The 14132-nt window shown below is 45.9% G+C and overlaps 1 protein-coding gene across 3 annotated transcripts in view; it reads right to left on the bottom strand.

Moving 5' to 3' along the window:
- Nucleotides 1–90: 90 nt before the first annotated feature.
- rttn (rotatin) overlaps nt 91–14132 on the bottom strand; it is a 53429-nt gene continuing 39387 nt past the window's right edge. For 2 of the 3 annotated variants that reach the window (XM_048266421.1, XM_048266422.1), the window contains 13 exons: nt 13675–13765; nt 12292–12442; nt 10874–11011; nt 9818–10023; nt 8852–8957; nt 8485–8585; nt 8188–8265; nt 7106–7232; nt 2757–2992; nt 2241–2550; nt 1068–1171; nt 514–583; nt 91–390 (listed from right to left, as the gene is read on the bottom strand). In XM_048266421.1, coding sequence (XP_048122378.1) covers nt 308–390; nt 514–583; nt 1068–1171; nt 2241–2550; nt 2757–2992; nt 7106–7232; nt 8188–8265; nt 8485–8585; nt 8852–8957; nt 9818–10023; nt 10874–11011; nt 12292–12442; nt 13675–13765 — 1801 coding nt within the window. In that variant the 3' untranslated portion in view covers nt 91–307. Of the gene's footprint in view, nt 391–513; nt 584–1067; nt 1172–2240; nt 2551–2756; nt 2993–7105; nt 7233–8187; nt 8266–8484; nt 8586–8851; nt 8958–9817; nt 10024–10267; nt 10494–10873; nt 11012–12291; nt 12443–13674; nt 13766–14132 lie in introns of those variants that run through there. The other variant, XM_048266423.1, reaches the window with a different exon arrangement.

Raw genomic sequence — 14132 nt, 5'->3', positions numbered from 1 at the left:
TTTCTACAAGCCAAATGTGTTCCAAATGATTTTCTTTTTCTCTTTGTATTACTTTACCGGCTTGACAAAGAAATGATCAATTCCACTTAATAGTTCCACTTAATTACACTTTATTTGAAAAGTATAAAATAAAGAAAAATGTAAAAAAATAATAATGTTACAAACAAATCACAACATATTCTGTTTTTATTTTGATACAGAATAGGAATAGCAGCATAGCTCTTTCTGCAGCTGAAAAAACAAGCTATTAGTAATTTTATTTAAATAAGTTATTAAAGAATAGAAACATTTACATAGGCCACTGTTGCTAAACATTCAAGATTTGTTTAAGGTTCTCCAGGCACTTCAAGAGGTATGAAGTCAGGGGCTCACTTTTCTTCAGCTCTGCATCTGTACAGAAAACCAAACAAGCTTTAGAAATGGATGTGCAATCATTCCATTACATAAGAAGACAATACAGAAACCACGGGTCCCACTGTTGAAAATATATGATCAAACTGAATAGATGCATACCTTTTTTCACTTCCAAGTACATCTCATCGACCTTAAGTCTGAAGGAGGGGTACTTCAAAGCCACCTTTGCCTTTGTTGAGAGATTACACATGCAGTTTCCGTAAGAAATACAGGCTTCAAAAAGAGCACAAAGACAAGGCAGTCTACACTTATATCAACTGCCAGTCTGCTCTAAATGGATAATATGTCTTTCTTTCTTTTCTCTGGTCTCAACAGACATTAGAGATACAGTATGTGATTCTAGCAAAAGGTAGTTGATATCGGAGCTCAGCAGCCAATCAAATTACACCATTTCCTTGTAATTCCGTGTTGTTGAAGCCATGTGTTGACAGGACAGAATTGTTTATGGGTCGGTCTAATTCACAAGCTCCGGAGTTTGCACAACCACAGGAGTGTTTTTGTTTGTTTTTCTTCTGGGCACACACTAAAAACTAAATGGACAACTAGAGGGCTGCGAAGTGCAATCTGTTGAACTGTTGACGAAAAGCACCTTTAAGACCAATAGCTTGGTTAGAACAGACTGAGCTAGCAATGGATGCGTGGGGCTGAGGTACCTTCTGATAGCTGTGCAGAAGAGCCCACAGAGCAGAGGCGCCGATTGCACGCACGTCCAGGAAGTCACTGTCCAGACAGGACACGAGCAGACCAACCGTCTTGTCTAAAACATAAAAAGATCAGAGAGAGAGAAATAACAAGACATTAAAAAATGTACAGTGACACCCAAATTGTATACATACTAGGAAAGCACCCAACTTGGGCTTTAGATTTGAGAACTATCTGTGTAAATATTTCAAATTTCAATGGTAGCACTTATTCCAACATCAACATTTGTTCACCACTTGCTCAGACTCAACTCAAAGCCAATGAAAAACTGTTTGAAAACAAACGATTGCCTTTGATTGTCCTTTTCAACGCACCAACCTATGTTGTTTATTACCATTCTACTGTTCACTGTACTAGGGTGACACTAGGAGTACAAGCTGCCAGAACCCAGCTGACTTCTACATGGCAGACGTCAAAGCAATCATGTCAACATAAAACTGTCCTCTAGCATCATCACTCATACGTGGTAAGTCTCTGCCGATGAGTCCGAGCAGTGTATGCTGGTCTTCATGTCACATTACGACAGTTGAGTCAGTATGAGGGAGCCATGGAGCCAGGCCCAGTCAAAAGCCAAGCCCAATAAACAAAGCCAATACTGTTTGTACAGCGAGAGAGCGAGAGAGAGGGAGCAAGAGAGAGAGCGCAGGACAAAGAGTCAGAGTGAGAGACGGAGGAAGAGAAGAGAGCGAAAGCTACAGAGAGGATGAGAAAGAAAGCGAGCAACAGATAGAGACAGAAATTTGAGACTGAGAAACAGCCAAATAGACAGACGGACTGACAGATAATAGATAGTGTTGTCAAACAGAAAGACATACAGGCAAACACTCAAACCAATAAACGTGTCCCATGACACCCCCTGCAGAGGCATTCCCCTGTGGCCCTCTAAGGAAGCCCACGGAACACAAGGATGGGAGCAGAGGCTTCACGCACTAGTGTGTGCTGGACCAAACATAGTAAGCAGGGCATAATAAAACAAAACAATAAAAGGCTGTACTTTGCTTAAGCTGATCCTTTTATTACAAAATCTTCAACTCGTCTTTTGAAGATATTCTAATAAAAAGAGTCAATTATGAGAAAAATGCAGGCTTTTCTTGCTCTCTGTTACTAAGGTGAAGCACGCGTACCGTTGGCCAGGACCTTGGGCTTGTTGGCGGAGCTGAAGCAGATGTTGTGGAGGATGAGGAGGGCGGCGGGTTTGGGTCTGGTAGCGGCCTGCCGCTGGTTCTGGTTCTGGCTCGGTCTCTGGTTCTGGGCCAGCTCGGTCAGCAGCTCCAGGCTGCCGTGGAGCTTGAGCAGCATCTGCTGGCCGTCCTCCCCGAACGAGACGTTGAGCAGCAGCCGCAGCCACAGAGCGGCCAGGGAGCCGGCCGACGACGAGGACCTGCGGCCCGGCCTGGGGAGGTGAGCCGTCAGGAAGTTCTGCAGGAAGTTACTCTGGAGGACAGAGGGAGATTATTATCCAACAGCTGCCTTACTTCAGAGGATGGTCACAGAGACTGAATGAAAGGATGTAAGAAAGAGGACACAATGGAGTTGAAATCTTAAAAAACCTTCTAAAAAACAAAATTGCAGTGGTGGACGATGGCCAGGTTGGTGTGTGTGTGTGTGTGTGTGTCTGTGTGTCTGCATGGTAAACGCACCTTCTGTAGGATGCCTTTGCAGTCACGGGAGATGGCCAGGTTGGCGAGCAGACAGAAGGCCAAGCTCTGGATGTGGCTCTGGCTGCTGCCGGCGTCCGGGGAAGCCTGGGAGGCCAGCTTCATCACGCCGTGCATCAGCGAGTTGGTCAGCGGCCCCCGAGGCAACACTGCAGCCTGACCTGAACCCGAGACACCAGCGGGACAGCCGCCACTGCCTCCACACACAGCACTGCACGCTGAGGAGGGAGTGGGGGAGAGAGAGAGAGAGAGAGAGAAAGTGATGGAGGAGAGACAGGGAGACACACGGGGGAAAGAAAGGGGGAGAAAGGATGAGTGACAGGTAAAAAGAGGGGGAGAAAAAGAAGGAAACAGGAAAGCAAAGACAGAGCGAGAGAGAAACATGTGAAAGATGGAGATGGACAGAGACAGGGATGGAAAGATGGAGGATAAAAATGGAGTGAGAGAGAGAGGGAGAGAGAGTATGAGAGAACGAGATGTGGAGATTAACACACTTATCAGTGTGTTAATCTCTCCAACCACTTATATAAATGACACACTTACCTCGGCACTACCCCTCACACACACACACACACACACACACACACACACACACACACACACACACACACACACACACACACACACACACACACACACACACACACACACACACACACACACACACACACAAGGTCCCTCAGGGTAATATTAACAGGTAGCGTGAGGTGCCAAACACATTCTCGAGATAAACATCCCCCCATGTGTGCATGCCACACACACACACACACACACACAAACACACACTTTCCCCGTCATTACAGTGGGATGGAAAAAAAGACCGTTGTCAAATTGTTCAGTACCGATTGTGTGGGAGAGAGCGCGGGGCCCCAGGATGCTTTACTGGGACCCCAATCAGAAACTTCTCAAAAGGTCCCTGACTGACAAACAGAAAAAAAGAAAAACTTACTCAATCTGCTCAAAAGCCCCACTGACTATCTGCCAACTAACTTTCTCTTTCTCAGTCTCTCTCAAGCGTGGGCGTTTATCAGGCTGGAAATTGTGCAAGAGTGTTGGGACACACAATGAATGCGCCCCTGAATGTGTGTAAGGGTGTGCGTGTGTGTGCCGTTGTTTCTGTGGGTGACAGTGAGTGTTGCCGCCTACTCCATGTCTATAAATAGATCAAGGGGAAGTGGCACACACACACACACACACCAAGGACCCTGGGCCTTCAGAGAAAGGGGCTCAGTTACTGTAAAAGCGCACCTAATCCACATGCTGAACAGGTAGAGCACAAACAGACAGCAGAGCTGGAAACAGTGACTTCACACAACAAAAACACTTTGACAGACTCAATTGCACCACAATGGGAACACAACAGTTTGAAAGGCTATGAAACACATGCAGTACAGTGCCGTACGTGCTTTCTAATAATAAAAGTTAAAGTGCCAGTTGTGACAGGGCACTCTTCAGATGCATTTCCACTCCGTTATCTCAAATGATATGCCAATGTTACACAGTCTTGACTTGATTTCAGACTTTCAGTTTTAAAACATCTTGCAAGAAAAGACAGGAGTCTTGCAAAAGGGGTGGGGAGTGGGGGGCTTTTTTTTTTTGCTGCTAGTGGTTCAGTTGCAAATGCAAGCGCACACGCACAGATACATGCACACACACGCAAACGTACACACACAAAGACACACAAAGACACACAACGACAGACACACAAAGACAGACACACAAAGACACACACACACAGACACAGGAACACCTGTTGTACTTTCAATGACCTCAACCATGGACACGTCTTGCCATAAAAACAAACATAGAGTCCACACAGTAAGACACCCACAGAACTGCACGCAACAGATGCAGGTACGGTATATGTGCATGCAAACACACACAATGCATTTCCAGGGTTATGCAAGGAATCACTGGTACGGCAGCCTTACCCTCTGGTACCACATACACATTGACAAAGACAGACACAGACACTTGTGAATACTCTTGAGTAATGTCAGGCATCAGTGGTAAGCTATGACAAACAGCTCAGGGCCTTTGTGGGGTTTAATCTGATCTTAAGCCACCCTAAAATCTTAAATAAATCATCTCGTCACTCCTCTCATCCTCCCCCGATAGTTCTCTCTCTTACCCCTTCCTCTCTTTTTCCCCTCTTTTCTCTCCATCTTCTATTACTCACTCTTTTTGCATTCCCTCTCTTTCTCTCTCTCGCCCTTTATTCCTTTTCTCTCTCTCTCTCGCTCATCCTCTGTTCCTCCACACAATAGAGAGCTCTTCCTTTGACAGAGACATACATTGTGCAGTATGTCCTGGCTCCATTCTTCCTGGCTATACATTAAACATCATACAGAGAGAACGCAGTCTCACACGGGCTCTATTGTCAATCGCCAGAGGCAAGTTGTTCTATAAGGTGGAGATGAATTCAGAGATCTTCAGCGAGACGCTTCAGAGCTAGCTGAAGACCAACAGGAGAATCCAGACGCAGAAACACTCACTCACACATGCGCCTGCACGCACACAGACACACACAGCAGTCTCAAACACAACAATGGTCCACAGAGTGTGTGATGCATGAGTCAGACTGACATGCTAACAAAGGCATGTGTGTGGTACACACACAAAAAAAACACTCGCCAGAGGCAAGTTGTTCTATAAGGTGGAGATGAATTCAGAGATCTTCAGCGAGACGCTTCAGAGCTAGCTGAAGACCAACAGGAGAATCCAGACGCAGAAACACTCACTCACACATGCGCCTGCACACACAAAGACAGACACACAAAGACACACACACACAGACACAGGAACACCTGTTAAAATTTCAATGACCTCAACCATGGACACGCCTTTGCCATAAAACAAACATAGAGTCCACACAGTAAGACACCCACAGAACTGCACGCTAAATATGATGGTAATGCATATGTGCATGCAAACACACACACAATGCATTTCCAGGGTTATGTGCAAGGAATCACTGGTAATGGTAGCCTTACCCTCTGGTACCACATACACATTGACAAAGACAGACACAGACACTGGGAATACTCTTGAGTAATGTCAGGCATCAGTGGTAAGCTATGAAAAAACAGCTCAGGGCCTTTGTGGGTTTAATCTGATCTTAAGCCACCCTAAAATCTTAAATAAATCATTCGTACTCCTCCCTCATCCTCCCCTCGATAGTTCTCTTCTTCCTTCCTCTCTTTTTCCCCCTCTTTTTTCCCATCTTCTATTACTCACTCTTTGCATTCTCCTCTCTCGCCTTTATTCCTCTTTCTCTCTCAGCCCCTCTGTTCCTCCACACAATAGAGAGTTTCTTCCTTTGACAGAGACATACATTGTGCAGTATGTCCTGGCTCCATTCTTCCTGGCTATACATTAAACATCATACAGAGAGAACGCAGTCCTCACACGGGCTCTATTGTCAATCGCCAGAGGCAAGTTGTTCTATAAGTGGGAGATGAATTCAGAGATTCAGCTAGACGCCCAGAGCTAGCTGAAGACCAACAGGAGAATCCAGACAGAAACACTCACTCACACATGCCTGCACGCACAGCCAGACACACACACAGCAGTCTCAAACACAACAATGGTCCACAGAGTGTGTGATGCATGAGTCAGGACTGACATGCTAACAAAGGCATGTGTGTGGTACACATTAATAAAAAAACACCGCCAGAGGCAAATAAGGTGGAGATGAATTCAGAGATCTTCAGCTGGTGACGCCCAGAGCTGGGGCTGAAGACCAACAGGGAGAATCCAGACGCAGAAACACTCCACTCACACATGCCTGCAGACACAGACACACACAGCAGTCTCAAACACAACAATGGTGGTTGATGCATGAGTCAGACCGGACATGCCAAAGGCATGTGTGGTACACACACAAAAAAAAAAAAAAAATCAGCTGTGTGATACAAGCAGTTCTCAGCAGCTCCAGGTCCAGAGTTGTGTTTGCAGGCTAAAAGATGCATAGATACTTGGACCACAAGCAGAAATACCTCTTCAATTATTGTTCCCACACACTGACTTATGCAGAAAGCCATGACGAACAGATACACAGAGAAGGACTCCAAAGAAATATTGAAGAATAAACATACCAGACCACATGGGTATGTCAAATGGGTTAATTGACTCCAAATTGCAGTTAACTAGCTAAGCCCTGATAACTGTATGCTTCTCGTTCACACACACAACAATGCTGAAGGCATCACATATACAGACAGGCATAAAACTCTTATTATATTTACAAAGAAGTACAAAGAGAAAACAACCACGCTCATACCCACCCTGACCACACACACACACACACACTCCCCAGCTAGCATACTGACCAGCACTACAGTTGGCCGTGTAGACACAGAGCAGCTCCAGGGCTGAGGTCATGCAGGGGTCATCCAATAGGAGCCAGGGCCAGAGGGCGTACAGTATGGCAGCCAGACGGGAGTCTGTGGCAGCAGTCTGTCATAGAGGAGTCGGGAGAGCAGAGGAGAGGAGGAGGAGGGAGAAAAGAGGAGGAAAGGGAAGAAGAGAGAGGATGGTGATGAAGAGAGGAGAGAAGAGAAGAGGGAAGAAGAGAGAGGAAGGGGTGAAAAGAGGAGAAGAGGGTGGGGGTGAGGAGAAGAGAGAAGAAAAGAGAAGAAGAGAGAGGAAGGGGTGAAAAGAGGAGGAGAGAGAAGAGAGAGGATGGGGTGAAGCGTTGAGAGAAGGGAAGAGAAGGGGGATGAGAGAGAAGCGGAGAGAGGGAAGGGGAGAGAAGAGGAAAGTAGAGGAGATTAGGGCGAAAAGGAGAGGACCGAAGATGAGAGTAAAGAGTGAGACAGAGGAATAGAGGAGAGAAGAAAGGACAGGGAGAGGGAGGAGAAGACAGAAGATGAAAGAAGTGGGACAGAGAAGAGGAGAACAGATGAGAGGGGAAACGAGAGGAGAGGGCAAAGGAGAGGAAAAGAGGGCAAGACGAAAGGGAAGAGATTTGGGGATAGGACAAGAAGGGAGGAAGAGACAAGTAGATACAACGGAGGGGGAAGGAGAGGGAGATCAGAGAACAAAATAGGGAAGAGGGACGAGAGAGGGAGGGGATGAAAGAGAAGAGGATGAAAACAAAGGAAAGAAGTAGAGAGGATGAGGATATGGAAAAGAGGGGAAAGAAAGAGAAAAGTAGAGAGACAGAGAGCAGAGAAAAAGAGAGAGAGAGAGAAAGAGATAAAGAAACAGAGATAGATAAGTAGAGAGAGAGAGAGAGAGAGAAAGAGATAAAGAAACAGAGATAGATAAGTAGAGAGAGAGAGAGAGAGAGAGAGAGAGAAAGAAAGAAAGAAAAGAGAGAGAACACAGACACAACAAGGGCATGTGATGAATTTATTTGATGAAAATGTCATGGTTAACACAATAAATAAAACACTGCACATGGACTTGCTTTGCATTCGCTGTGCTGATACAGGCAGTTTCTCAGCAGCTCCAGGTCCATCTTCAGCTCCTTCAGATAGTTCTCTTCCTGCATGTGTGTGTGTGTGTGTGTGTGTGTGTGTGTGTGTGTGTGTGTGTGTGTGTGTGTATGTGTGTGTGTGTGTGTGTGTGTGTGTGTGTGTGTGTGTGTGTGTGTGTGTGAGAAGAAAAAGAATGACTCAAATCCATGTTCAGTCCTAAGCAGTTCCATCAAAAGCAGTAAAATGATGGTGATGGACACACATATGTCCGATGAGACCAGGCTGACCTTTTTGTTGCGTAGCGCTGCTTTGGTTGGTTTCAGGGACTCTAGGTTGAGGTAAGTGTGAATCTGCCTCATCTGCTCCACTGTGGTGTCCACAAGCCCAGCTGAGAGAGAGAGAGAGAGAGAGAGAGAGAGAGAGAGAGAGAGAGAGAGAGAGAGAGAGAGAGAGAGAGAGAGAGAAAGAAAGGAAGGAAGAAGCTAATAATAGGGCAAGATATGGTCACACTAAACTAATGTGTTAAATATAACACATCTTATCAAGACACTAATCAGACGTGGCCAGCACATATAGTGCTAAAACCGACACTCTATGCTCTGGGTATGTTTGGTGTGTGTGTGTGTGTGTGTGTGTGTGTGTGCGGTCGGCTACCTTTGCACGCATAGCTCTGGGCACTGGAGCTGCAGGCGAGGAGTGCGGTGAGGGCAGCAGCTGTGGGCTTCCTCTGCTGGTCATGGGGCAGAGTGGCCTCGTACCTCTGAACAGGACCCACCCAACACAGGAGCGTGAGAACAGCACAATCAGACGTAGCACCCAACACAGGAGTGTGAGAACAGCACAATCAGACAAAGCACCCAACACAGGAGTGTGAGAACAGCACAATCAGACGAAGCACCCAACACAGGAGTGTGAGAACAGCACAATCAGACGCAGGCTTCAGGGAGCTGCAGCGTCTGTACCACATTCGGTTCCAAATAACCACGCAGAGCCCAATGACTATATATAATGACTATATACACCGTCATTTCTATGACGTAAATACACGGGGGCAGTTAAAATGGTATTAATATTAATAATATTTTTGTTTTTTTAACTTGCATAAAACAGTGTCCTGTGGTTTATACACAATGCGGCTAATACACAGGAAATTACTGTACAGTAGAGGTTAATAAGCTAATCAGTGATGCAAAATCTCTTTCTCATATCTTATCAGGCATAGTGGGTACTCTACATTGCACTGTGGGAAATGTAAAACTACAAAAATAGAATACATTGCGTAATATATAAAAGAATATATAAAGAATTTCCAGAGCTTGCACCTGGGACTCCATGTGCGAAAGTCTGCCATGCTAACAATGACAGTCATGGTGGCTAACCTTCTTCCAGGGTTGTGCCATGTTGTACCGTCCATGATATACTACTAGTATACGGTATATATATATATATATATATATATATATATATCATACACACACACGGTATATAAATATATACATATATACTGTGGCTCTACAAAAATCGTCAACAATGATCTAGATTGCTGGCATTCTGGGCCAAAGCTTCCGAAAACAGCGCGGCATTCAAAGTGTTAAGGTCCACTATGAAAGGTGAGGTTACCTGCAGTAGGAGTTCACACAGCTGCTCGCCCGGGGTGCCATTCAAAAGCTCAGCCAATCGACTACGGCAATCAGGGGTCAGCTGACCAGTCACTTCCTGATCCCGCCTCTTGGCTTCCTCTGATAGCACTACACTCAGGAAGTGAAGAGCAGCTGTGTACAGGCTAGGCTCTGAAGACCACTGGTCCACACATAGGGATATGGTGGCTAAAAAGGGACAAACAGTACAGAACATCAAAGAATAGAAGAGGAGTCACAGACAAACGTTTGTAACCGTCCAAAATCAGCTTCGCCATCATCACGTGTAGCAACATGTACTGTAAACAACATTAAGCACCTGCCCTGCGTATTGGATAAACACTTCATTTCAATACTCACTGCTACTATACATGTAAACTTGCACTGTGCTTTGTATGAAACTGCCTGCTAAATAAACAAACACAAATTACATGCTGTATGAAAACAACCAGATCTATTTCTGAAGCTAGCAGATCCTCCTCTTCCTCCTCGTGTGCTTGCTAAGCTGCTCTGAAGCTAGCAGATCCTCCTCTTCCTCCTCGTGTGCTTGCTAAGCTGCTCTGAAGCTAGCAGATCCTCCTCTTCCTCCTCGTGTGCTTGCTAAGCTGCTCTGATGCGGCGGAGGCATCCGTCAGCCCCCCTCCCTGGCCTGACACAAGCTGACAAATCCATCATTAGTCTTAAACAGGGCTCATCACAGCCCACCGCTATAGGCCTCCCTCAGCTCCTGCTAGGCAGAGTCTGTCTACCAGACACACAGGCACACGCGTGCGTGCACACACACACACACACACACACACACACACACACACACACACACACACACACACGCACACACACGCACACACAAACCCGTAGTCACTAGGTCTGCATATAAATACTCAAACTCAGATATATGGAAATATAGATACATCTGAACAAAAATGCACCAACCTACACTTCCAAATAGACCATTCAAAAATGCACATCCTGTGAATGCACACACACACACACACACAAACACACACACACTACAGCCCCCAACCCACAGACTCCCTACCTGAAAATGTGTGCCAGTGCCTGTGCATCGCCGTGGCAACAGATGGGAAGAGTGCAGTGGTGTTCCTGCGCACCAGAGTGGCCAGAAGCGTCAACAAGACGGTCCAGGTGTGACGCAGTACCCCAGCCGTCCGTGAGTCTGACACACACACGCGCACACACACACACACACGCACACACACACACACGCACACACGCGCACACGCGCACACACACACACACAGAGAGAGAGAGAGAGTGAGGAGAAGACAACAAAACACAAACTTACAATTCAGTATTACCACATTCTGCTACAATGCACACTTCACTAATCAGCCATAAGCACTTCATCTAACAACAACACATTACATTTATTTATACACCTAAAAAAGTAGTTCCAGAGTTTGGCCGCATACTTTGAGGTGTAACGGCCACTCCACTTTGCGTAGTAGCCGCTTTACCACCTCAAACGTGCATTAACTACTAAAACCTTTCTGATTATCCATTACATACCACTTTTCTAGGTCCCCAAAGCACTCTGCAGTGAACTCAGTGACTCACTACAGCCACCACCAATGTGTAGCACCCACCTAGGGTGCACAGCAGCTATTTTGCACTGGAGGTGGAGAGTGATGGAATCAATCAGCAAACTAGGGAGATGGTTAGGTTCCCAGACAGAATCAGCCAGGTTGGGAATTTGGGCCTGGGGTTGGGAACCAGTACCTAGCTTTAACATCTCCTACAGCACAGTGTCCCCATCACTGCACTGGGGCATTGGGATGGTTCTGTGACCAGGGGAAAGACCACCAACAAGCCCACAACACCACTTCCAGCAACATCTAGGACTAACAAACTACTAATGTGCTACAACACACATTTCAACTGCAACACACCTCAAACACAACATAGACTTCAGCAACAACACTACAGACTGACAAAACAGGACTTTTTTTTCCAACGCATCAGCAATGTGGGTAAGGTGTGAAAACCTGCCGAGCAGAACAGGAAGCAGGTGTCTTTGTGCTGACAAAGTCACCGTACACAATGGAAAGTTCTCTATAACACAGTGAATTATTGCTAAATCTTTTACCAATTACAAAATAATCCTACATCTCATCTACCTCCACCTTTCTATAACACAGACACTCCTTACTCATAATATGGATGTATTTTGAGGAGAGATGATGTGTGACAAAGGCTCTTCTGGCATTTAATGTCTTAAAGGAAGCACAAATTCTGATCCTGTAGTCGTCGTAAGAAGAAGCTAAATCCATATTGGCTAACTTTACACTTCAAAAAGTGTAACATAGCACTTCCATGTCTGATGAAGCTTCAAATTGCTGTGGTAGGTGTACAGTATGTGTGCTTGTCTGTGGTACTGTCTGACTCTGATGTGTGTGTGTGTGTGTGCGTGCGCATGTGTGTGCGTGTGGTGGTTACCCAGGTGTGCAGGACTGAGAGTGAGGAGTGTGAAGACATGGCTCAGCAGAGGCTTGAGGAAGTCCAGCTGAGGGATCAGCTCTGCCTGCAGGGAGGCCACAGACTGCAGCAGCTCACAGAACACACCCACATACTGGAGCAGAGAACACACCTGAGGAGGAGAGGAGGGAGGGCAATGAGGAGGGGGTTCAGATGGAGAGAGAGAGAGAGAGTTTGTTTGTTTGTTTGTTTGTTTAATTTAAGGCCATTTCCGCAACGAAGGAAATCTATGCTAGTAAGATAAGTATAAGTATAAGTATAAATACTCTTTTGATCCTGTGAGGGAATTTTGGTCTCTGCATTTAACCCAATCCGTGAATTAGTGAAACACACACAGCGAACACACAGTGAGGTGAAGCACACACTAATCCCGGCGCAGTGAGCTGCCTGCTACAACAGCGGCGCTCGGGGAGCAGTGAGGGGTTAGGTGCCTTGCTCAAGGGCACTTCAGCCGTGGCCCACTGGTCGGGGCTCGAACCGGCCACGGCTGCCCCTAGATATTCTAAAACCTTCAAAAGGTGGGACCTTACTAAATCAGCTATAGAATTTTGATGATAAAATTGTTGTCTTTTGGGGGGCAACAGATCAAAATATGTCTCACTGACAGGGGCATTTTGCAAAATTGGCATAATGGAGGATCTTCACCACTCAATAGAAAGCTATGAAAGAATCTTGAATGTCCTATACACCATCTGGTATAGACTATTTGATCGTGTCTGGATTGAAAAGAAAAAAATAGTCTCTTTCTTACAATAGGATGGATTTTGTATAGCTTGTTGAGAGAGAGAGAAAGAGAGAGAGAGAGAGAGAGAGGGAGAGAGAGAGGAATGGGGGGGTGAGTCAGAGAGAGAGAAGGTGAAGGAGAGAGAGGTGGGGGTTAGAAGGAGAGAGAGACAAGAGAAGGTGTGAAGAGGAGAGGAGGACACCAAAGAAAGAAAGAAAGAAAGAAAGAAAGAAAGAAAGAAAGAAAGAAAGAAAAAGAAAGAAAGAAAGAAAGAAAGAGGGGAAAACACTGGGTCCGGGTGAGAGGGAGGTAAGAGAGAGAGAGCAGGGGCACAGTGAGGAAAGGAAAGCAAAGATTTAAACGTGAGAAAATGAAAGAGAGAGTGAGGAGAGTGAGGGGAAAAAGAAACCGACAAGGCTCAGAGAGACTTAAAAACAGAGGCAAAAAATTATTAATGTGTGTGTGTGTATGTGTGTGTGTGTTTGTGTGTGCTCACTCGCTTTTATGACATTAAACCATGGCAGAAGCCAGCGAGACAGGAAAGCCCCTGTTCTGGTTGCCCTCCAGAATGAAGGGAATAAACAGTTGAAGCAGCAAGTGTCTTTAAAAGCCTGACAGACCTGATTCTTAGCATCCTCCTCATCTCCTGGCAGAAGAGTGGGCGTCTTCAGCTCACTCACACAGCGCTCAATGGCAACAGCATCCACCACGCTACGGCACAGGAGAGGGACACACACACTAATAAACAGTTCTACATACAGTATTTGCACACACACACACACACACACACACACACACACACACACACACACACACACACACACACACACACACACACACACACACACACACACACACACACACAGACACACACACAGACACAGATAGACAAACACACACACACACACACACACACACACACACACACACACACACACACGCACACACGCACACACAGTTTCCCAGCTCTGGGGTTGTTTGTCCGTTTGACTTCACTCCGAGCCTGCTATAATCGAAAAGGGAAAATGAGATGAAGATGCAGGACATTATGACTAGGATTCTGAGCAACTGCCAGAAA

Source organism: Alosa alosa, chromosome 16 (assembly GCF_017589495.1).
Source record: "Alosa alosa isolate M-15738 ecotype Scorff River chromosome 16, AALO_Geno_1.1, whole genome shotgun sequence".
In the NCBI taxonomy this organism is placed as follows: Eukaryota; Metazoa; Chordata; class Actinopteri; order Clupeiformes; family Clupeidae; genus Alosa; species Alosa alosa.
Note: the sequence above shows the minus strand (reverse complement) of the source record. Positions and strands in the feature narration are given on the sequence as shown.